The sequence below is a fragment of the Onthophagus taurus genome, chromosome 1, assembly GCF_036711975.1.
Source record: "Onthophagus taurus isolate NC chromosome 1, IU_Otau_3.0, whole genome shotgun sequence".
Lineage (NCBI taxonomy): Eukaryota > Metazoa > Arthropoda > Insecta > Coleoptera > Scarabaeidae > Onthophagus > Onthophagus taurus.
The window spans coordinates 5911623-5936705 of record NC_091966.1 but is presented as its reverse complement, the minus strand read 5'-3'; the positions used below and the strand labels follow the sequence as shown (position 1 = coordinate 5936705).

The 25083-nt window shown below is 30.9% G+C and overlaps 1 protein-coding gene across 3 annotated transcripts; it reads left to right on the top strand.

Annotated features, from left to right (window-relative positions):
• Positions 1-1870: 1870 nt before the first annotated feature.
• On the top strand, positions 1871-23244 carry LOC111414768 (ubiquitin specific peptidase 36). Of its 3 annotated transcripts, XR_002706301.2 has the most exons (8): positions 1871-2042; positions 2129-2351; positions 8332-8567; positions 8632-9077; positions 13051-13326; positions 13495-14505; positions 21987-22497; positions 22573-22664. XR_002706301.2 is itself a non-coding variant. In XM_023046211.2 (7 exons), exons 2-7 carry the CDS (start codon positions 2131-2133, stop codon positions 22723-22725), a joined length of 2343 nt encoding a protein of 780 aa, XP_022901979.2. In that variant the 5' UTR covers positions 1871-2042; positions 2129-2130; the 3' UTR covers positions 22726-23244. The 3 variants fall into 3 exon arrangements, 2 of the variants coding, with proteins under 2 accessions (XP_022901979.2, XP_071051285.1); XM_023046211.2 differs by lacking the exon at positions 21987-22497 and having other exon boundaries at positions 22573-23244; XM_071195184.1 differs by lacking the exons at positions 21987-22497; positions 22573-22664 and adding an exon at positions 14559-14638.
• The last annotated feature ends 1839 nt before the right edge of the window (positions 23245-25083 follow it).

Sequence of the window (25083 nt, the reverse complement as noted above, 5' to 3'; positions counted from 1 at the left end):
AGCTATAGAGCGATTATTTTATGTTTCTTTATTTCTGAATGAGTATGTATCTCTAATCACATTGTAATACTAATTTTCTATTCTCTTATTGTTTTATAAGAACCTCATAATTTACGTAGACTTTTGTACGTCACTGTAACTTCTGTACCTGTCAAAAACCACGATGGAATGATCGAAAGATAAGAAGAGGATAAACAGATATTAAACATGAATAACATTATATTATTTAAAAAAAATAGTAAACGGATGACATTATATTATCATTAAATTTTATATTTATAATTTTGTTGTATTTTTATTTGAATAATTAATATAAACCAAACTGCCATCTACAATCCGTTTTATAAATTATATTAGTGGATAAACTGACCGATAATAAAGATTACAATGAGAAAAGCGAGGTTATATCATCTTTATTATCAATTTTATTTTAAAGAATTTAAGCCCTAAATGTTATGTTTTAATAATTTTTAATAATAAATAACAATTTTATTTAATAAAAAGATTTTGTTTAAAAAAAAAGTAACAAAAACTTAAAAACCGCGTGTCTCATAAAAATACAACTTCTGTACCTGTCAAAAAATACGGTGAAATGATCGAAAGATAGGAGAAGGATAAATAGATTTAAAACACGAATAATTAGATTAGCAATGGAATGACATTATATGATTACTAAATTTTGTATTTATAATTTAGTTGTATTTTTATTTGAATAATTAATTTAAAACAAACTGCCATCTGGAATCCTCTTTATAAATTATATTAGGGTATAGACTGGCCGATAAAGAAGATTACAATAAATAAAATGAGGTTATATCGTCTTTATTTTCAATTCTATTTAAAAGAATTTAAACACTTAATGTTATATTTTAAAAATTTTTAATAATAAATAAAAATTTTATTTAATAAAAAGATTTTGTTTAAAAAAAAGTAACAAAAACTTAAAAACCATGTGCCTTATAAAAATACAACTTCTGTAGCTGTCAAAAACTACGGTGAAATGATCGAAAGATAAGCGAAGGATAAACAAATAAACACGAATAACATTATATTATAGTAATGGAATGAGATTATATTATCACTAAATTTTATATCTACAATTTTGTTGTATTTTGATTTGAATAATTAATTTAAAATAAACTGCCATCTACAATTCTTTTTATAAATTATATTACGGTATAGACTGGCCGATAATGAAGATTACAATACGAAAAATGAGGTTATATCGTATTTATTATCAATTTTATTTAGAAGAATTTAAATACTTAATGTTATATTTTAACAATTTTTAATAATAAATAAAAAATTTATTTAATAAAAAGATTTTGTTTAAAAAAAAAAGTAACAAAAACTTGAAAACCACGTGCCTCATAAAAATACAACTTCTGTACCTGTCAAAAAATACGGTGAAATGATCGAAAGATAAGAGGAGGATAAACAGATAATAAACACGGATAAATTCCGGGATGACGACCGTTTTTTAATTAAATAAAACCGGTTAATTTAATATATTTTAGCGTCGACGCGGTTGAACACCTCGAAGAAAAGTCGTTTAGAAAAATCAATAGATCCACTCGCCAAAAAAGCATGTTATTATTATTTTTTTGTTTTAAAGTTTGACAGAACGCGAAGCGCGCCGTCCAAATTCAGTAAATAAAATAAAATTTGATATCGGATTTTTACTGAAAGATACAAAAGAAATAAAAAGAAAATTAACGAAATCAACGAAAAAGGAAGAGTAATAATTAATAAAATAGAAATCTTACAGTTCAATATCAAAGGAGTCTCGAATAGTTAGTGGTCATACTGGTTCGTTAGTGCGCATGCTCACGTCGAACGTAAATGATCGAGTTTGTCCTCCGCCGCCACCACTCATCAGTGTTGTTACGTTGTTTGGTGAACGTTGTTCGGAAATCGTCTAAAGAAAATCTCGTTTTTCCGGTACAAGTATTTTGGCGCGAATCAAGTGGAAATTATACGGATAATGTTAGCGGTTTGTTGTCCGCCGAGAAGATAGCGAGGAAAAGTCGTATAACGATACGGTAAGAGGCGTTTACTTTCGGCATCGGCTTCTTTTTTCGCCGTACTATTTGACTTTTGTGGCACGTGTCCTATACATTTTTCATAGGAATGCCGGCTAGCACCTTAGATCCCGTTAATGCGGCGATCCGCAGTTCCCTCTCGAAAACGACGTCCGAGGCTAACCTAGACGTTCAACTGGCTGGGGCCACTAAAAAGGCCCTTCTCGCCGACATCGAGTTCAAACCCGCTGGAAGTTATCAAACAACCGTATTGGATAAACTTAAGAATAAATATATTGTACTCAAATCAACAGAAACACAACCAGTCAGGTAATAATAATAATTTTAATTGTTACTAAAAAAAATTAATTAAAATCTTCCACATTTATTTCCTCATGATAATCATCCATATGTAGATTTGAAAGCAAAGCTTTTTTTCACCTAAAAAGATTATTTATGTTTTAAAATTTATTTCTTACAACATTATCATTGGTTTTATATTGAGATTTATTTTAAAATCTCCTGTTTAAGGAAAACATCTTGTGAATTTAAGTGAATACCAAAAAGGTTTTGTTGATATTAACTTGTTGAAATATAGGCAACACATATTGCTTATGATTTTTTTTGTTTTAGGTGGGGATGTTTTGTATTGCGCGACCTTGAGTTTTATCTAGGCGCCAAAAACTTTATTTTTGAACTAAATAGATAAAACTAATTGAAAATAATCGCTACGATTGAAACGATTGATATCACGTACAGTTAATTTGAAAATAGAAATTTTTTCTTTTGAAATACAGTAAAATCTCGATTTAATGGATTAGTACAGGGAAGGGAGTATCCCTTATATGAAAAATTACACTTTAAACTGTTTTAATGAATATTTTTAATGTATTTTGACTGTCTACGTGGCTTTATATTTATACTAAGGACCCTAGAATCTAAGAGGACTGCTAAATAGCTCAAAGATCCCTTTATGACGTCACACATGCGTAGGCAACTTCTATTGCAAACTTGAAATTAACTTCAAATTATTTATTCTATTCGTGTTTTGTAATGTTGTTAGTTTGAGACTTAAGGTTCATAATAGAAAATAAAGATTTTGATCCAGTTTAGCTGTGCGTCTCTTAACATGGCTTAACCTGAATGTTTCTATCTAATTCTAGGTCTAGTGTTAGTTTCACTTTTGGTTCAATAAAAATATACAATAATCTAGCGCTTAATAGCAATTAAAACTAGAACTAACACTAGAACTAGAAATATTCTAGAGTATCAGGGTATCGTATACAGGTGGCCAAAAATTGAAATTTTTATTTAATTAAAAATACGGAGCGAAGAAACAAAGTTAGCCCCTATGAATAAGGGGGGGAGAGCTGATTTTGATCATGATTTTTTAGGAAGAAAAGGAATAATCAAAAAAATACTTACAGTCAATGAAGTTACAAGAAAACTGGAGTGAAAATCATAGAAAAGTGACACACTTTGGTATCTGATGGATAATCAAAATGAGGATGAAGATAAAATAACTAATGGCGCTGTTCAAAAAAACGTGGAATCTAACGAAAATGAAAAAAACAGATTTAAATCAGTAAACATTTTAAGAAATGATAATAATGAAAATTAATAATGAAGAAATGGATGTTTTTTTCCATTTTCTTTAGATTCCACGCTTTTTTTAACGACGTCATTAGCTATTTTATATTCATCCTTATGTTGATTATCAAAAAGTGTCACTTTTCTATGATTTTCACTCCAGTAACTTCATTGACTGTAAGTATTTTTTGATTATTCCTTTTCTGCCTCAAAAATCAGGATCAAAATCAGCTCTACCCCCTTATTCATAGGGACTAACTTTGTTTCTTTGCTCCCAATTTTTAATTAAATAAAAAACTTCTGCTTCTTAAATCAATTTTTTTTTATATGTTAAAATTTTAGTTTTAAAAGTTCGCTTAACTTCTAACAATTAAATTCAACTTCTTTACTTTAACATCCTCAATTTACTGAGCTTGAAGATTTTATTCTTATATCTTTGAACCAATAATATAGCCTATTTATGATTTAATATCTTTAAACCTAAAACTAGTACGAGCTAGATTCTTGTATATTTTTATTATTGTATTTATTAATTCTTATTTAGTTCAATAAAAATATAGCACTGAATTATCTGGAACTAACACTATACCTAGAACTAGAAATATTTAACCCGAATGTTGTTCTAGGTCTAGTGTTAGTTCTAATTTTCGTTCATTAAAAATTTTGAATAATCTAGTACTGTATAACAATTAAAACTGAAACTACCGTCCTTGATTTATACATCATATAAACAACTTGGGGAATACCCTGAGTTTATCTATGAGCATGGAATACAGCAACTTTGGGTTGAGTTAGATTCTATCTATAAGCACTAACATTTATGTTATATGACTTAAAAATATTTTGTCCATTATATCCAAAGACTGTTCTAACGAGGTTCGTTATATTCAGGTTTTACTGTATTTACTTTTAATATAGGCAACTTGTTACACATCTCTATGTGGAGAAAATTTTTTATAGACTTATCTAACTATGTATTATACTTTATTACTATTTATCACTATCAGAAATTAAATAAAAATCATATTATCATGAATTTTATCGATTAAAATAGAAATGGGAATAATAAGTTCCCAAATAATGCGAATTTTTAGAATAGTATTGAAAAAATTTAAGTTTTTTTTGTTATGAAATTTGAATATTGCTATAAAAATTTATGCACTTGCTTTATTGAAGCAAAAAATACTTATTATGCGTTATTCTTATATGCTTACGCACAAAATTAAACTTTGCTCCGCATAAATCTGTTTTTTTATTACCAAATGCAGTTACTATTTCTTATATAAATGTAATAATTTTAATTCAATCTTATTTTCTGTTTATAAAGCATGCCAATATGATTAATATTAAAATTTATATAAGGTTATTTTATCTCCAACAATTATTTGAAAGCTATCAAAAATTACCTAAAAATAATATAAAATTATTTCACATGTGGGATTGCTTTAAATTCGTTTGGAACCTCAATGCGCTATATGTATCTTGCGCATGAATCAACCTAGTGTGGAGAGAGTGTGTTACTTCTCTACGTAGTAGCCGTTCCGAGGGATGCACCTCGTTGTCTAAGACAAACTTCTGTCGTAGCCAACGTTTCATGTGAGCAAAAAGATGAAAATCAGAGAGATTTTAGTCTGGGCTTATGGTGGGTGGCAAAACGTATCCCATCGGAAAAACTGCAAGACCTGTTTTGCTGCAGCTGCAATATGAGTATGTATCTTCTCTATTATCATGGAGAAGAACAATGCCTGATGGCAATATTCTTCTGCGCTTGTTCTGTATTGCCCTTCACAAACATTCAACGAAACTGCAGTGATGGTCGTGCCACGTTCCAAGAATTCCACCAAGCCAAACAACACCTTTTCCCTTCCAGTTCACTTTCTGTTGGAGAAGGTTGGCTTGAACTTCCTTGGTTTACTTGGTTAATCAGAATGTAACAACTATTTGGTTTGATCTTTCGTTTCTCCAGTTTCGTGAAGGATCCATGCCTCGTCCTCTGTGACGAATTTGTTCAAAAAAATCTTCTCCGTCATCATGCGCTGGATTTTGTGACGGTCGGACAATTGCACAGAGTTTGCGATATTGGAGTCTCTCAATCACGATAGTGTAGAGATTGCCACACTCTACATGTTACTACTTCCATGTTAGTCTGCACCATAAACGTCCTGCTTTGAAGTTCCTACACCATTACCGTACCTTGTTGTCACTCATGATTGTTTTTCCGTATACATTACTTATTCTTTAATGAATTTCGGCTGCATTGCACCCCTCAGCATGCATAAATCGAACAGCACGGACTTCACACTTCACAGGAGACTCTATTCTTCGAGGTATGTTTACGTGCTATCTGCTCGTTCAGTATTATCCTGTTGGGATCTATTTTGCAGAGTTTTAGTGTATAATATATTATCTTTGTGCATAAATTCTGTGGAATATCTTACAATTGTATTGTTACTTTTGTAACAAATATTTTTGGACACCCCAAATATAAGAGACCTTTCACGACTGAACTTTTGTTTGTCCATCAAGTAATTTTTACTTTACTAATGTTAATTTTGCTAATGTTGTAGAAAATCAAGAAATTTTTTCTGTACCAGAACTAGAATATGAACTATGCTGACTTTACGGGGGGTCTTTTTAAGGCCGACTTACCATCCTCCTGATAAATTATCTAGGGGATAGTTAACATGGTTATGGCAGTTTTAAGCGTTCTCACTGGCTAAAAGATTTATCAATGGGAAAAATTTATCAAGAGATGGTAAAAGTGGCTGTTATTCAATTGGAAGTCTATATGGTATAGTTTCTTTATTGTGGGCATTAATTTTAACCTTTTCTTTAAGGGCATAATGAGTCAACAAAGTTGCGGAAAATTTCTATTGGTTTCAGTTATAGGAGTGATCAGAGATTGCAAATATTAATCTGTAGCAGATTAATGTTAAGGTTTTATTATGTTTTGGAGTACTATTTTTAAATAATCCTGTATTATTCCCTACTATTGATTATAGAAAAGTTTTACGTCATAAGGTCGTTTTTTGAGCAGAACGCATATAGGCTATAACTTTTTTTTTAGGTGTTCCATGCATTTGGCGCATCTAGCAGTCTCCACATGGTAAATCTAGTCCAAAGCATGTTTATTTCTTTAACATGTACCATTGGAAAGATGGTGCTCACATTGGCATTCTTAAGATGTTTGATATATTCCGCTTTTAATTGTATTAAAAATACCTTTTAATTTAAAAAATTGGTATTTAGCGGTTTATCCATGCTTATTTTTATCAATGTTAAAATTATTGGTGATAATTCTGTTGATTATTTCTTTAATTATTTCTTGTGTTTTAAAGTTCTATTGAATTCTTTCTAAGAAAATTTTTGTTTACGTGAAAAAACTTAAGTTTTGAATCGTTTGATAATTTCTTTAATATTTTGAGGGTTGGTGGAGAATAAAATTTTATAGGCTTAATCATGTTGGGGATTATCTTTAGTAACGCCAACGTACAGGTATTGGTCCGCAGTAAAATCAGCGTCATTAAAAATATTTAGAATTATTGAAATGATTCCAACGCATTGAAATCCTTTAATAGCTTTATCGATAAAGGATAATCGCCGTGTAAGCATATTTAAAAATAGCAATAATATCGTATTGTGTGGTTCTTGTTTTGATAGCAGCAAAATGTTTGTGTTTTCTGTTTTTTCGTGCTGTATACACCCTAAAACGCTGGATCATCCACCGTAGTCCTCAGAAATTAATCTGAACTTGAAACTGGTTTAGCATTGACTCCAAATACTGCTTTTTCTTCTTTCTAATGTGGATAACCTTACTGCCCGTTCGTTGCCAAAGCTTCCTCCTTGGAAGAAGAGGTTTAACATTCTCATGTTAGAAGCACTATGACTTCTAAGTGTTATTTAAGAAGCCATTGGCAATAGATAATAGCAAGGCAAAATTTCTTTATTTATATAAAAGTCCCCTTCATGAAAATTTTAAATATCATACATTTTAGCACGTCAGTAGTCATGAGCTTTATGGCAAGTTTTTATTGTTGTAAGATGTGTAGCAAACTCGAGTTATTCCAAGAAAGTGACGTAGGAGTCTTCAAGGAATTTGTATTAAATTGTTTTCGACGCCATAAAATAATGGATATCGTAGCAAACTTTTTATTGCTGCCTCTTAATTTTCGTTATAAATCAAATTTCAATTAAATCGTACATAATTAAAAATCGATCAAAAATGAGCTTAATATGTAATAAAATATTTTTAATCCATTAAAAGATCACCTATTAAAACAAGATTTGATCCATAATAATTTAAATCATGATTAAGGTTCCTTTTAAATTATTCTTGTTTACGTTAAACAAAAAACGAAATATGATATCAAATAATAAACAAGATATCGCTTGAGTATGATAAAATTGAGCGTTTTAAATATCTTATAAAATTGATTTTTTGCATTTATGTCTATATTATCAGTTTAAGCAAACAAGAATCATGCTATTTTAAGAACAATTTGTCTGCTAGTCTCGATCCACGTGTAATCTCAACATAAATATTTCAATATTAGATTTTCTCCAAAATGATTTTGATTTAGATATTTCATTGTTGCTGTCAAGGTTGTAAACTATAGTATATTTGGCATTCGAAGTTATTTTGTGCTACAACAACTTAGTTTTATTTTTATCTATGTCTGTGTTTATTATAATTAAATTAATGTTATTTGATTTTTTTTAGTGCCCCTGAAAAAATGGGTGCAGATGAAACGTTGACCGTGGCAAAAAACGAACTGTACCCATTAGATGCTGTAAAATTAGGATGGAATATCACGGATTGGGCTGTAGGCGCGGGGATGGTTAATATGGGAAATACCTGCTACCTGAACTCTACACTACAAGCTCTTTTTCATGTACCTGCTCTTGTAAATTGGCTTATGTCGGATAGACAACATATGAGTGAATGCGCCGAATCAGGTAAGATATTTTGATTATTTTAATTTTATAAATTATTTCTTAATAATGATATTAACTTGTTTAGGTGGTTTATGTATAATTTGTGCAATGAGAAAAACACTCCAAGACTCGCAACAGCGTAACATAAACTCAATCCGTCCCTTCCTAATTTACAATAAGCTTCGGGTCGTTTGTCGCAATTTAATACCGGGTCGACAAGAGGATGCGCACGAGTTCCTAAGGTATCTGGTCGAAGCGATGGAAAAGGCCTATCTCAGCCGTTTTAAGAATCAATCCCAATTCGATTCTCGAACGAAAGAGACAACACCCCTCAACCAAATCCTCGGAGGTTATTTAAGATCGACTGTGCGGTGTTTACAATGTGGGCATGTTAGCACCACATTCCAGCATTTCCAAGACTTACTTTTAGATATTAGGAAAGCCCAAACGGTCGAGGAAGCCCTCGACGGATACTTTTCGAGAGAGAAATTGGACGATGATTCGTATCATTGCGAATCGTGTAAAAAGAAGGTAAATATTAAAGTTAAGAAATTATTACTATATAAAAAAAAACTTATTACTTGCTTAGTATCAATTTATTCGGAACTGGTTTCGAGCTTAGCTCATCATCAGCCGAATCTACGTAAAAAGTTACATTATGAACATAATATTCGAAAAAATAAACATAATGAAAAACAATAAAAATATTACATTCGTAAATTTACTGTCAAAAAGTTAAAAACGACGTCATTAAAACAAAATTTATGAAAAGATACATTATAGTTATTTATTGTGTAAGTGTTTCAGACAGCATTTTATTCACGCAAGAATGTTCTTAAGTGAATAAAATGCATCTAAAACACGCATGCAATACAGCGTTTTATCCACAATCACACTCATTTAGAATCAGAATCGCCAAAATTTCATCTGATGTTATCAAAAAATGATTTGACATTTCACTCTGACAGCGGCTGTCACCTCAAAAATCATTGCAATTAACTAAAAAAACATATGGAGGTGTTGAATTGTTGCTATTTATTTTCGATTGTTTATCGACTCCATTTGCAACATATTTGTAAAAGTGTGAAAGTTGTAAAGGTTGTAAACATAAAGTTGGTGAAAAATGGAAGAAAGTGATATGACGAATCAAAGAATGAAATGTCTATTAATGTTAATATAAATAATAAATAGGATGTGATTGATTTAAGATTATATTTTTCATTATACCACTAGTGGATGAAAGTAACATTATTCCACTAGTGGATAAAGTGGTACTTTATACGGTTCATAAGTGTGGATAAAACTTCAATTATAAGGTGATTGTGGATAAAAGTATATTATTCAACAAGGGTATAATGGTGGCTATTACCCACGAAGATGAAGTTGCAATCTTGTTGTAATCTGAGTGGGTAACATCCATTATACGCAAGTTGAATACTATACTTTATCTACAGCTATTTAATTTTGAAAAAAAAATACAAAAAAAGAAAAAAAAACTGGATAGTCATTTCAGACATAACCTCAATATAAGAAAGCTGTCATTTCTGTTATATTTTATTTTTTGATTAGTAGGTCGTGTCAGAACTGTGGAATAATGGCTTCATTATTCAACACTTGTCAGTCATGCGAGTAATTCGTGTCATTACCCGTCAAAAATCAAATGTATAACGAATAGATAATTCAATAGTTGTAGATAATAGTATATTATTCAACAAGGGTATAATGGCGGCTGTTACCCACGAAGATGAAGTTGTACTTACTTAGTTGTAAGTAGTTGTTCTTACTTTGAGTGCGTTTTCTATCACTGTACCCATTCATCATTAATATTTGTATTCTTTGTTCGCTTAATTGCACCATATTCGTTTAAACTGTCAATTTTTTGACATTTAAAGCTGTCGTTAAAGCTTTTCTCGATTTTTTTCATATCCGGTGGAGGGAGTTATCCTCTATCAAAATATGCAAAAAAAGACATGCATCCCATTTAAAATAACAATGTTGGTTGCCATAGCAACGAAACAAAAAACTGTAAACAAGCAAATATCGCCGTAAAATGCGCTGCAATTAATAAATAATTTTTTATTTGAAACATTTTTCTTTTAAACCATAAATGGCGAAGTTATTGGCATATTCCAGGCATTTGACACACCTTGAACGCGATATGTTGTGATGTTGTTTTTTATTTGAACCTAACAAATTATACAGGGTGTCGATTCGTTGTTCGATTTTGAATCGAAAATCTTAATGTTAAAATGTTGATCTGCTATGTTACCAAACGTGTTTTCCATGAAGATATGATAATGAAAAAATTTTAAAAACGGACTTTAAAGTTAAAGAAAATAACTTTAACAAAAAAACTAGTTTTCAAAATTCTTTTTATTCTAAATTACAGCTTATTTATCAACAAATACATATTGAATATTAATGATGTATATCTGTTATCTGTATATACATCTGATATCTGTTATATAGGATGTATATCACACCCTGTATATCTTTTAAATATTTAAACAGGGTTATATTAAATGTCAATTTGATCATTCAATAATGTGTAATCTTACTTTCTCTTGAATTTATAAATTTGATATTGCTCTAGTAAGTCCATTTTTGAACCCTTATTACATTGGTGAATGATTCTAACATTATTCTAATTTATTATGTGTCCAGTGTCAATGTGATGTCTATAGACGTTTGAGTTACATTTATTCATGTATTCATGTATTCATATGCATAATCTTCTTCCTGTTTGCCCTATGTATATTCCATTACAGTTAAAACATTCTATAGAATAAACACCGCATTTGTCAAGAGTGTCTATCTTCTCCATATGACAATTTGAGAGTAATTTCAGAATAGAATTATTATTGGAAAAAGCCAAGGATACATTATACTTAGAAAAAATATTTTTGGTAAATCTTGGGTTCTGTACATTTTGAGTATAATGGATCTTTCTGAAGTTTAATTTTATATAGGAGTTTATTAATAACCTTATTTGGAAATTTATTGACCAGCTTATAGATGTAGGTAAATTCCCTTGTTTTATCTTCACCTGAAAGTGGGTAGTTGAGGGCTGTATTAAATAAAAAATGGAAGTTCCAAATTTATGGGATAATGGATGAGAAGGGTCATATGGGATTGTAGTATTAACATTAGTTGGTTTGCGAAAGATGTAAAATCAGATTATTAGAGAGAGTATTTTCAATGTGGTCAAGGAATATTTCAGATACAAGCAAAATAGTGACATACCCATGGGCAGGCCTTTATTAATCTTGTAATAATTATTATGTGTCTCAAAATTGTGTTTAGGTGCTTCACAATAATATTGTTGTTAAAAATTTTTCGAAAATATGTGCTGTAAGTTGAAGAGTATATTCTATAGGCATATTTGAATAGAAATTTGTGACATTAAAGGATTTTATTATTAAGTTCAATGTTCTCCAAAACTAGGGTGGAAGTCGATTAGCTTGAAAATTAGCATGAAATTAGCCAACTTTGAAGTATGAGCTTTTCTAAAGGAAATGATAGGTCGTATCTGCATACCCTCTTTATGAATTTTTGGTAGTGAATATAGTCTACGGATTTCAGGTTTCATATGTGTGAAAAAATAATTATTGGAATTGTTCAACTTGGGAGTGTAGTAGAGTAATGTTTCTTTACAGTTATTTATTATTTCTTTTGTTTTCCTATTGATGTTGTTTATTGGGGTTTTAATCAGCTTGATGTAATTGTTATGTATAAAAATTTACAGTTTTTTAAATGGAAGAGTCTTTATCAATAATTACTATTCCAGTTCCTTTTTCTGCCTTTACAAATATTGCGTTGTTTTCTTTAAGTTTATTCTTTATAGATGTTATGATCCTCCAATAAAGTCTGTTCGAAGTTTTATTTTTATTTTATTATTTTCTTTTCTGATCTTTTTAAGAGGGTAATTAATTCATTTTTAATGGTTTTCTTTTCTGATATTCTTGTGATAGCTACATCAAAGTCTATAGCGGTCAGTGGTAAGTCGATCTTTGAAGGTAATGCGAATTTGTAACATTTGTTGGGAAAATTTAATTTTTCTTTACTGAAGTTAATTTTAATAAGGTTCTTATACTGAGTAAGATCAGGTTTAGATATATTAGATTCAGGCTCTATACTACTTGTTCTATTTTTTCTTAGGTTATCCAGCTTTCGCTTCTTTTTTCTTAAGTCGTCTTTTTTAATGGTTCTAGCATGTGCATGTGATAAAGAAACGATTTCTTCTATCTCGAGAAAGTGAGTTCTCTTAATTTTCTATGTATGTTGTTTTTCATTATGTTTATTTTTTCGAATATTATGTTCATAATGTAATTTTTTACGTAGATTCGGCTGATGATGAGCTAAGCTCGAAACCGGTTCCGAGTAAATTGATACTAATCAAGTAAGAAGTTTTTTGTATAGTTTAAATTTAAAACTTACAACATGAATCCGAAACATATTAAAGTTAAGCGTTCAACTCAAGCTTTATTTTAATTATTTGTTTTAGGTTCCAGCCACTAAACAATTTTTATTAGAACGCCAACCTATGGTTTTGTGTATACAATTAAAACGGTTCTCTGTGAGCAACAATAAATTAACTAAACATGTGCAATTTCGGCAAAGACTTGAGTTAACAAAATATGCGAGACATAAACCTTCGGTTCCTTTGGTATATAGGTTTGTTGCTTTGGTTACTCATATGGGGCCCACCGTGGGTTGTGGTCATTATACTGCAGTTGCCCAAGCGCCATGTGGCAACTATTATCAATTTGATGATAGTATGGTAAGTAAAATAATCATTGTTTTCTCCTATAAATGAAATTCAAATAGTTATTATTTTAATTTTGCAGAATTAGCACAATGAATGAAGGATAACTTTAATTACTTTATTTTTCAACCTTTTTTTTATTTTAATTGTGATTCATTTCATTAACTGTAATAAATTTTGCAGGTCAGACCAATTTCACATCAAGCAGTATTTAATACAAACGCCTACATAATATTATATGAATTGGAATGTCCACCATTTCCCCAAAAAGCGAATGGATTAACAACAGTAGCATCAAAAACAGCAAGTTCAACAACAAACAACACGTCCACATCATCATCAGTGTCACTTGATACAATTTCGCCATCTCATCCAACCAAACCACACATAAACGGCAATACAAGTAATAAAGTGTATGGTCCAGAGTTGCCGCCGGAAAAACAAAAACAACTAGAAAAACAAGAAAAAGTTTCGCAATCTAGTCAAAACGGGGCCGTTTCGAGTTCCGCAAACGGTAACTCCGCTTTGCACAGTTCGGATTCGTTGGAATTGTCGTCTTCAGATAGCGATAACGAATCAGAACGGAAAGATACAAAACAAGAAAAACGTGAAACTCCCCAGAAAACAAATAATCAATGTGATAATATGTCTAAGTCATCAAAATTAGTAAAAAATCCTGTCGTTGAGTCATCACCTAATCAAGTTACGAAAGAAGCGAAATATTCTTCAAATAACTCTGAATTGGTGATGGCTTCTTCGGTGAGTTCTTCGACGTCGTCATCGCAATCGGTAAAAAAATTAGTACCATATGACGATGATGAAAGCACGACAAGTTCAGAGGATGTCCAAGAAAATTCGAGGATATGCACAAAAGCTACAGGGCGTGATTGGAAAGTAACATCAACGAGCGAAGAAGTTTTAAGCGAAGGTAGTAGCAGTTGGGAGAAAAAGAATACTAATAACCGATCCACCGTTAATGAATTATTAAAAATGTCTCACGATGGTTATTCGGCTCCCGTAAATTCGTGGAATGGTACGCGGTCCACAATGGACAAGGAAGTGAAAAAGAACTTTTATGAAAGGCGAGAAGAAGATAGAAAACGATCGTTAAACGATAGTATGGACCAAGGCAGAACGAAATATGTTAAAAATTCAAATGGTGATAAGGTGAACCCAGGATACAATCGTGTACAAGTAAGTTCTATTGTGTTTTTTTGGATTTTGTATGTTTTTAATTTTAATTTAAGTTCGCAATGTGATGGAGAAGGGAACAATTCATGATTTTTTACTTTAGCTGATTGCTTAAAGCTGTGCAATATTTGTAGATACTTAGGAAATTAATTGAAAAAAGACTGTAAATGAGAAATGAAAATAATTAATAGGAGAAAGTTTGAAAAAATTGAAAAAAAATCAAATCACTTTTATTACATTACTTTTTTCATTCGAATGATGAATTGTAATTGTTAAAAATGTATTTAAATTTGTAAAATAATGTTTAGTTATTAAAAAGTAAGGAAAATGATTGAAATTTATGATTGGAGTGTTATAAAAAATTAATAAGGGTATGATTAATTTTCAAAATCAAAGTAAACACAATTAATAACTTAATCAAAAAGTAATTGATTAAATAAAGGAAATCATTTAAAGTGAAATTAATGAATACTTTGGACGTGTAATACAGTTACTTAGGTTTGTCTATATGTTGATTGGTATGACAAACTGCATGTTTAATAGGGGAGCTATTGTAAGCTGCTCTAATGCACTATGTTTCATTGGAGTTGAAGCAGCAACCAATCCAGGATACTCCTTATTCTGGAAATAAGATTTGAAGTGACAGAGATGGTGTTTATACTTCTCTCCATTGTGTAACTTAGATAGGTGTCTCTTTCTACAATGTTATACATAGTAAATGTTATTACATTTAAAAACACAACAGACAATTAACAAAGGGTTTTACAACGATCTGGAAACGTCGTTCATTTCGCTTCTTTGCCTACACTATAATGTGTTAGAAACTGTCTCCTATTTATATACACCGAATCTTTATAAACAAATAAGTTCAATATGTTTAATTAAAAATGGATTAAAAGGGTTAAACTGGACTAAAACTAATTGATAAAGAGCTAGTGAATGTAAAGTTATTATTTTGAATGAAGGTTACTTCCCCCATGTATACATAAACACTGTAGTGGATTACTGTATATCTCAGAGAGAAGTGAAACGAGCGATGTTTCCAGATCGTCGAGATTTTATTCATTTACCTATATAAATAGTTATAATAAATAAACAATATAAACACAAATTATTTAACAGGAGAGGCGCCGTTTTGTACACTTGTATCATTGAAAGAATCATGGAGTAAAAAGTATATGATGAAGGGAAAGTTTCTTTTGACTGCACCGACATCTTTATTTTTGTACAAAGAAATATAATAATACTTAAGAACTGAAGTGATTTACGTACTCTAACAACAACTTCTTACAAACCTAAAATATCTCAACCCATTCCAGAGACACTTGGTATATATTTATTGTGTATATTTGTTGCTGTGTCTTCTGAAACTTTTATCTTTAAACATTTAGCTGTTTACATCACTTTCAAATAAAGCTTTAAAGCAAATAAAGCAGACGTGGAAGTTTTTATGTTGTGCTGAATGAAGATACGACTGGACCCTCTTTGTAAAGGTATTTAAAAAAAACACAAAAATGTTGTGTAGAGTGAAAGAATAAAAATATTTTTGATCTATTAGCATTTTATTGTAGTCTATATTTATGTAATAATAATAAGTATGATATATTATTATCATATATCTGTAGTAGTGTAAAAAAATCACACTTAATGAATCATAATGATATTGATAGTAATAACATGGTGTAACATTTATTATAACATGACAAATGTATTTAATATTTAAAGTTATTAACAATTCCTTTTAGGTTATGGCAATGTCAAGTAGTTTTTAAGAAGTAAGCATATGTAAATATAGTTTTTGCTAGAAGAAAGTTCTTGCAAGTTCTTTGAAGGTCCCAGACTTTTTTTCTACACTGTATGTATTCGCCTTATTTCTTATATTTACTTCAATGGATGAATTTTTAATTGATCAGTTTGATAATGATCACAATAACACAGAGAATAATTACGACCATATTTCAAGAGGAAATAAAGATGAATCAAGTTGAGAATATGAAGAATATTGACTTTATTAAAGAAGAAATGCGTATTTCTTGCCAAAAGATAAACATATTTTTATATGAAAAGAGATTTGCTCATTTAAAGACCACACCATTTGCTACTGCTCATATATCTGATGCACTATTTGCTTTCTTGATTGAGTTATTTGAAAATACGGCTATTGAAATGACGTGAGCTGCTTTCTATATTCTACCTAGCATTTATCGTTTGAAGGATCGCACAATTTTCGCTGCAACTATAGGATTTTGTAGATTCAAAGATACACTATCTCCAAAAATGTTTTTTAATTCCATCGACAGAAACTAATTTTGTTCGATTTGTTATGAACGAAATTGAATGTTATTGTCTGACATTAAGTCAATTTTTGACACATGAAGTAATGATTCGGATTTAGAAATGAAGTTGAAACGTTATCAAGAATACGCAAAATCTGCCTTAAACTAATAAGGGCTGCACTAATACTTTTAGAGGAACTAATATCATCTACAGAAATTATGAACTGAATTTGAGAACCCGTGATCTGTGTACAAGATGATCTTCCAAATATTATTAATAATTGGCGGTTCTCTTTATATATAAGTATTCAAGAAAAGCGCAATCTCTTTTGGAAACATTTCTGAAAAGAAATTTTTGATATATTTTGTAGCGTTTTGTGGGATTGTTTCACTGCATATAATTTTTTTTTCATTTAGTAACTAAATATTTATTGTTGTGTTCGAGATATTGAATATAAGCGCTGAATACACAAGGAAATATTTGAGGGTGTGTTTAAATTAATATTAAACTTCTTTGAGTTTGACACTGGGGAAGCTTTCCTTGTGAAATGTACCCGTTCAAAAGTAGTATAGGTTCGTCAGTGATATAGTCGCAAGCAAAAAGTTCAACTTTCGCCTTAATTTGAAACCAAGTACAGCGATTAAACTTCGTACGTCAGATTAAAATAATCCTTGTGTATCAATAGCACCCAAGAAAGGAATCCACAAAATAACGGCTTGGTGCGGTGTGAGTAAATATAATGAGGCGGGCAAATACCCAAACAGCTAAAGCATCGATTACCCATTATCATTTCCAAGTTTAGTGTTAGTTATTGGATTCCTCAGCCCAATATGCTATATAGCTACAGCTTAATATACCATATGCGATTTTTCATGTGGAATCACCTCATACATGCATACAATCTTAAAACCTTCGAGTATTGAAAGAACAGAAAGAAGCTATTTATGTGGCTGTCTTCCAAATGGATGGAAATGAAACAATGATTACTTTCAGCATGATGCAAGGAAATTGAATGAATGATTAATGAATCTCCAATGCATTAATTTAACTAATCCTTGTAGTGAATAGTGTTATGAAAGGAGATGAATGAGATACCATTTGTGACAATCTTCATGTATCATAGCATAGTGGAAAATCTTTTTTCTGAACTACGTTTTTCTTGGAATAGAAATTTATGTAGTACTTGTTGATATGGTCGTTCGAAATTTAGATGTTTATCGCTAAATGGTAAAGACTTTGACGTTGGATGTGGAATTTGAAATCTGACTTGCTCGAAGCCATCACAATCTTATTTGAGAACAATTGTTAGGGTAAACGAGATCAGGCGTTGATGCAAGTTATATTACACATTTCTTTAAGACGTTACGAAGAAATAATTGAATCTATCTATACGTTAAGTTTAAAAGATGGGATGTTATAAATGAATTTTATATTTTTTTATGTAGTTTTAGTCCCTCGAAGCAAAAAGAAGTTGTGAAGTTATTCGTTCTACTTAACATGAATCGTCTTTGAGTATGGTAAAGACCACAAAGATAATTGCGAAGATAATCACGATAATATTGCTAGAAAGATGGAATTTGATTCAGGGGTTATTAAATTAGTTACAATCAGTAGTAAACCAATGGAAGTTAACTCCAAAGCATTTTTTTTTCGTAAATTTATTATTTTTATTAATTTCCTAAGAATCTATAAAATATTGCAAGTTTTTATAGTTTAAGCAAAAGTAAAACAATATTACAATTTTTTGTGGTAATTTTACGACTGTTTTATGATTATAACAAAATTCAAATGTTATGTTTTATTATTAAATATAAAATTATACAGTACGCATCAAATGTAACTCCCCTTAACACATTGGCTGCCACGTCATTCACATATGAATGTCATTCATGACGTCATCACGTGGCAGCCAATGTGTTAATTTCATTTGAAAACTAATAACTGTCTTTTATTAATACATATATTAATGTACACACAAAATCAAGGACAGTAGAATCTAACAGGGCTGCTACATCCATTGTTGTGACAACACTACGTCATAGCATTTGCCAGCTGTTATTGTGTTCTATGCGTTTGCTGTGTATTTTTAGAGGTTATATCGTAAACGTTTTATTGCTTTAGACGTATTAATATAATACATTAACCTTTAGAGGATCGGGACCACCACTTAAGTGGTGGTCTATGTTATGAGTACTTTGTATATGATAAATATATCATATGAAGTACATTTTGTATCGATTTTCTTCAGACAATATGTTACCTAAAATCCCGGCCCGCTAAAGGTTAATAAGTTCTAAAGACACACAGCAAACGCATAGAACTCAGTGACAGTTAACTGGGCGTGGCAAATAGTTTGACGTAGAGTGCGGGCAACCAACCCGTAGTGGGCTACAAAACAACAATGGATGTAGCAGTCCTGTTAGATTCTACTGTCCTTGATACAAAATTATATAAACTCTTGGGATTCAAAATATAAATTATTGCATTTAAACTACGTTATTCTGTTTTTCTGGGCGTTAAACTAAAGCAAATCTATAGATTCAGTGTTATATAAATATTTAGTTCAGGATTTCCAGGTGGATCATATACCACCTGAGTTACAGTGTATTAATTAATTATCGTACTCGACGTCATCATTGCAAGTATGCAACCAATATCACAGTATTGGTATTGCAAATCGTGTAATATTACACTCCTGAATAGAAATTAAGGATTCACAACCAGACTATCTGGATTTAGATCAGTTTTTGTTATATCTTCTGGCAGATGAGATGCCAGTTTTTGAAGGTTCTTGTTTTAGTAGCGTAATTCAAACTTTTTACCTGGTCCGTTTTGAAATTAAAGTATTCGATACTTTCCTGTCTCACCTATTATCACATATTTGCTTGGCTCTAACAAGTGTATCACTCCCATATAAGAGTTATATAAGAAGAAGTTCTTTCGAGACCTGTGTGGTCTGTTTTTGATTAGGTTTGCCTCTGAAATACCTCTTGGATAGCAGCTTTCTCGCTCTTTCTTTGGTGCTAGCATAATCTCTTGCGCTGTCTTCCCGATCTCACAATATCCTTAACATCGCATTAGTTTCTTATGTCTGAGTTCTTAATTTTGTCCCACCTGGTCTTCATTTTTGTTACTCTTCACATGCTCTTAGTGCATGCATACGCATGAATTTGTTCGATCAAACAGTATTTGGAAGGCAACCTGAAATTGCGGACGCTTTATTGATTTTTCATGGTTCTTTTCGAAATCGTAAGGGAAATAAGATAATTCCATGACTTATTCTTTCTGTTTTTGTACTCTTCAATGTTATCTCCGATGGAAAAAGTACTAACTTTTGCAAATCATTATGTAAAATTCTGGAAAAGAGATCCATAGGAAGAAGACGTAACTGTTGGCTAAAGAACCTTCGGGAGTGGTTTTAAAAGTTAGTATTCCCCTGATGATTGCCAACCTCCGAATTGGAGAAGGCACGGAAAGAAGAAGAATGTTAGCTCCAGTTCTTCATCTTATCATTTTTTTAGGATTTGTTCTTTTCCTCTATTGCTCTCTTGTTATTTTGCTGCTCTCTTAGTCTTCAGCACTTCTCCTACGCTTTCATCTAGTATTATCGTCAAGATTGTCAAAGCCGTAGATGAAAATATCTATGATATTTCGAGGTTTTTCTGTTTTCCGACGTAATACCTTGTTATCTTTCGTTTTGTTATGGTTATTATATTGTTTTCTTCCATTATATTCGTGCTCTGAGAGTCTCCGCAACTGAGTAGTGTCAGAGGTGATGTTTATTTCTGTATAGCTTCTGCAGTCGAGTTGGAACTTTATCTTGTGTATCAAAATATGATCGATTTCATTCATGATTTGTCCATCTGTTAAGTTTACAAGTCTGGTTCCGTTAGCATTATACTTTTAGTGTATACTATATGGTCCTGTTGTTGCTCTATACAGGGTGATTTAAAAAACCGCTGACAGACTTCTAGGGCAGGTAATACATCAAAAATTAAGATGAAAAGTCTTAATATACATATAGCGGGTCAAAGTTTCTTTAAAATTAAACATCTGCAAAAAAAGGCCCTTTTTAAAAAATATTTTCAACTCCACTGCTAATTTTGTCAAACGTGCAGTATTTTCGTGTAAAGTGATCAATTATCTATCAATTGCTCTCTTACAAAACTTTGATTAAAGGAACAGTTTTTGATTGAATTAACAAATTTTCTATTTTCTATTGCTTTGATCAAAGTTTTGTAAGAGACTAATTGATAGATAATATTGATCACTTTACACGTGTAGAGAGCAACGGCGTAGACAATATTTTTAAAAAAGTGCTTGTTATTGCAGATAATGTTTAATTTTAAAGAAACTGTGATCCGCTATATCTCGCCAACGAGGCACTTGCGACCCCATGTGTATTAAGACTTACTCTAGAAGTCTGTTAGCGGTTTTTTGAATCACCCTGTATATATATTTTCCCGGCTTACTTTTCCATTAATAAATAGTATTATTTTTACGTCGTTCTGGAGCTTTTTGTTTCGTACATAATCTTCAACGCTGTTGGAACGGATTGAAACTTGCTTTATAGCCAACCCTGCCGGAAATTGACTTTGATTTTCAACTCTATCAACTCTATTCTTCTTTTCTGAATTTCGACTCTCTTCTCGTACCCCAGTCCAGACTAGAGTACGAACCGACTTTTTGGAAACTACTCATTTTGCCGAACTACTTTTTTGAATCCATCTCTGCTCTTGGTACTCCAACTCAAAACTCACTGCTAACTCCAACCTCTCTACTTCTTTCGTCGAACTTCTCTACTAAACTCCAACAACAACCTTCAAAAACTGGCATCTCATCTGCCAGAAGATATAACTGTGATATTGGTTGCATTCCAGGAACTCTATTTACTTCACTCCGAAGTGCTCTCGAATTCCTTGCCAGACTCTATCTGGAACTGAGTGTCGGACTCAGAAACTAACTCTATTACGACCTTTGGAACTCCCTGCCGGACTCTCAACTACTAACTGCTTTGGAATAATTTTTTAAATTAATTTATGATAATTATAGAGACTTACAAATTAGATGGTGATGGTTACATTTGATGCGCACTCTATCTTTTTGATCATAAAATAAGTGTCGATAAAAATGAAAAAAAAAAAATTAATGAGAAGGCAAGTTATCATGTACAGGTGTGTGAATACAATTTTTGCACTCTGTTTTAGTGACAAAACAGACGCAGGATATCTAAAAAACCTTTAAAGTGGAATTTGATCAGGAATAACAGAAGGGTGACGCCCGCTCTGACTCAAATTGCGTTTAATTTTACGTAATCTAAACAAAAAGTAAATAAACTATCAAAAATAAAATATGTATAAACAGAAAATTAAAAATACGATGCGGAAGCGGAACTTCTTTGCACATAGTACATGAAAATGCCTTATCAGCCAAAAAATAAATCAAATAAAGTAAATTGTTCGCCGGATTTTGGAGTGTTCGAGTGAAACTAATGGATGTTTTTGAACCAAAAAATTAAGTTATTCAAAAACGAAACGCTTTACGTGTTTAGATCAAGCTCATTTTAAAGGAGACTTTGTAAATTATTTGTATAGGAAACCCTAGAGCTAGTGACAAAAAAATTACCTTAGATGTAAAAAGATGATATGAGAGACAACCTTAATTAAATAATTTAAAAATATAGATCAAAAATGACTGTGAGAGAATGCTGGACAAATGGTATTGTTAAAAAAGTCGCCGCGATTCAAAGATTTTTATCGCTAATCGAAATTTTTTTCTTTCTTTCTGTTACAGGAATATCATAATGTAAAAAATAGTACATGGAATGGAAAAAATAATGGTTCTTACAGACAATTTTATAATACGAGTGCGAAGCACCGGAACAAGAGACACTTTCACCATAAAAATAATAATAATTATCACAAAAGCTATCGCTTTAGGCAATAAAAATGGGGAGCGAAAAGGATGGGGTTGAGTTTTCCCGTTTCAAATTGTTTTCCACTTTTTAAAGTAATTAAGGACGGGTTCTAATTTCAAATAAAATGTTATTATTGGGTTCTGATACGATTCATTCTGCATATCATCGATTAAAGAACCTGATAATATCTAAATCGCGTTTTAGAATTCATCCTTAATAATTACTTGTATAAAATGTTTTGTACATTAAGAATTTATCCTGCTTTTCGACTTGATTTTTAATTATCAATAAGTATTTTCAGCTTGTTCACTTTCATTAATTATTATTATTTTATTTTCCTTGTCACTTCTTATTCGTTTTTAGTAATCATAAGCTAAATGTTACTATTTTAAACTTAGTATTAGTTTAAAAAAATTTTTTTGTGAATTACGCCTATCAAAAAAAAAATATGGCATGTCTTTTTATTTAAATTTAATGTCTTTATCTGACTTATTGTGTTGCATTTATTTCTCAACAACATAAAATATACACATATTATTATCATTTTATTTATGGTGTACATAATTTACTACATGCTTAAAAAAAGATTATTAAAAAATTATGATTAATAATTACTCAGATTTGTACTATTAATTTTTATTTTTGTTGATTTAAATCCTTTTTTAAATCATTATGAAACAATCAAACGAATTATTAGCATTTTTAACTTTCCTGAATTCTTGTAATGCAATTATAAATTAAAGGAAATGAGGGAAATATTAATAAATAAATCAAAATGTTTCGTTTTTGTGTGTTTGGTTGTTTTATATGAAGTGATTGGCTTGTGAGTGAGCCTCATGTACAGTTAAAATTAATCCGAGCATTGTGAATATGTCGAGTACTCTTACAGAAAAAAAAATAACTAAAAAAAAACCAAGAAATAAAATGTAAAAAATCTCAGTCAAGTGTTCTTAAAGGTAAATGAAAACATAAAAGAAAAAAGCGATTTACTATTTGCCACAATAGAATTTGTTATACGAGGACTTTTACCACTGTTACAACAGACTTATTTAAATTTACACGATTTTATTTTAAAGTAAACTACTTAGAACCTACTATACAAATATACAACAATTTTTTCTATGAATTATTATGTCTTTTTATTCAATTTATCCCTTAAATTTAGGTTTTGTATTTGTATTGGTACTTCCAGGTGAAATACATTTAGAACCTTAAAAAACATAAAATTTTTTTTGATAAGGTTCAAACATCTTAAGAATGCGATACTGAAGTATTAAAGCGACATTCCACGTATCTCAGAACTAATAGATGCTTTCCTTGAAGCGCATTCTTCACTAATTCTTTAAAGAGAGATTTCCTTCAAAATATTCCAAGAATTTCTACAAGTACCAAAAATGGCCGTGATAGGTCTGTGTGTTAGGCAACTAAATGTGCAATTTATAATACAAGCTGTAACTTGTAAGAGTAGTCAATAAAGAAGTGTCGTACAAGAGAACAAAACATATTGGACATGTTGAAAAGAGAATGAGCTCTCGACTCTGAAACATAAGAAAAACAAGCTTGGAAGGAAAGGAAAATTGACAGACGCTCTAATAAGAAAACTGACTACGTATTATGGTCTGCCTATTCTCAGAAGTATAGCCAGTATCATTTAGTGAAGTCATCATTTACTACTTCATCCAGATATACAAAAACATGTACTGGCAATTTATAAAGATCTATCTCATGATAATTTGCTAGTCAGGTATTTGGGGACACACTCAGAATGTTAACGAAAGCTTCAACTCGATTGGTTTGACGATTGACCCCAAAAAAATTTCCAAAAATGACTGCTTTTATTGCTTCTAGTCTGTTTAATGAAGACCACAGTGTCATTTTAGAAGCAAAGAAATGTTAGGCATGGTTAATTTTGTTTCCAAATGTCGATCAACCCAAGAAAGAATGTTGGGTAAGGTTAGTTTTATAGTTTTCTTTTGTAATGTCGATCATACCATGAAGTAATCTTGAGCAGGTCAGTTTTCTTTTGTAATGTCAATTATACACCGTGGAGTATGCAACCAAATACGCAAATCGTGTATTGCAATACCAATGCTGTGATATTGGTTGCATACTTGCAATGACAATTAATTAACACACTGTATATGTAAATGTATCGGCCCCCTTAATAATTAGTGATGGAACGGATAGTGATTTTGCGAAAAGCTGGATACTGGATATTCGGCATCTCCTCAAAACTTCAAATAATGTTTTCTCAAAAAGTAAAAGTTCAAAACGGGTTGGTTCATTGGAAAGAGGACACTTTTATTAACATTTTGGGAAATTTTCATACCCATATTCCAAGAAATCGATTTTGTACGAATTTTTAAAACTTAATCGGCGAAAATTGC

Bases quoted from the DNA above. Each gene is read 5' to 3' on its own strand.
- LOC111414768 (XM_023046211.2), top strand. From the start codon at position 2,131: ATGCCGGCTAGCACCTTAGATCCCGTTAATGCGGCGATCCGCAGTTCC. The intron at 2,352-8,331 runs GTAATAATAATA...GATTTTTTTTAG, and splicing joins ACAGAAACACAACCAGTCAG to TGCCCCTGAAAAAATGGGTG. The intron at 13,327-13,494 runs GTAAGTAAAATA...TAAATTTTGCAG, and splicing joins ATCAATTTGATGATAGTATG to GTCAGACCAATTTCACATCA.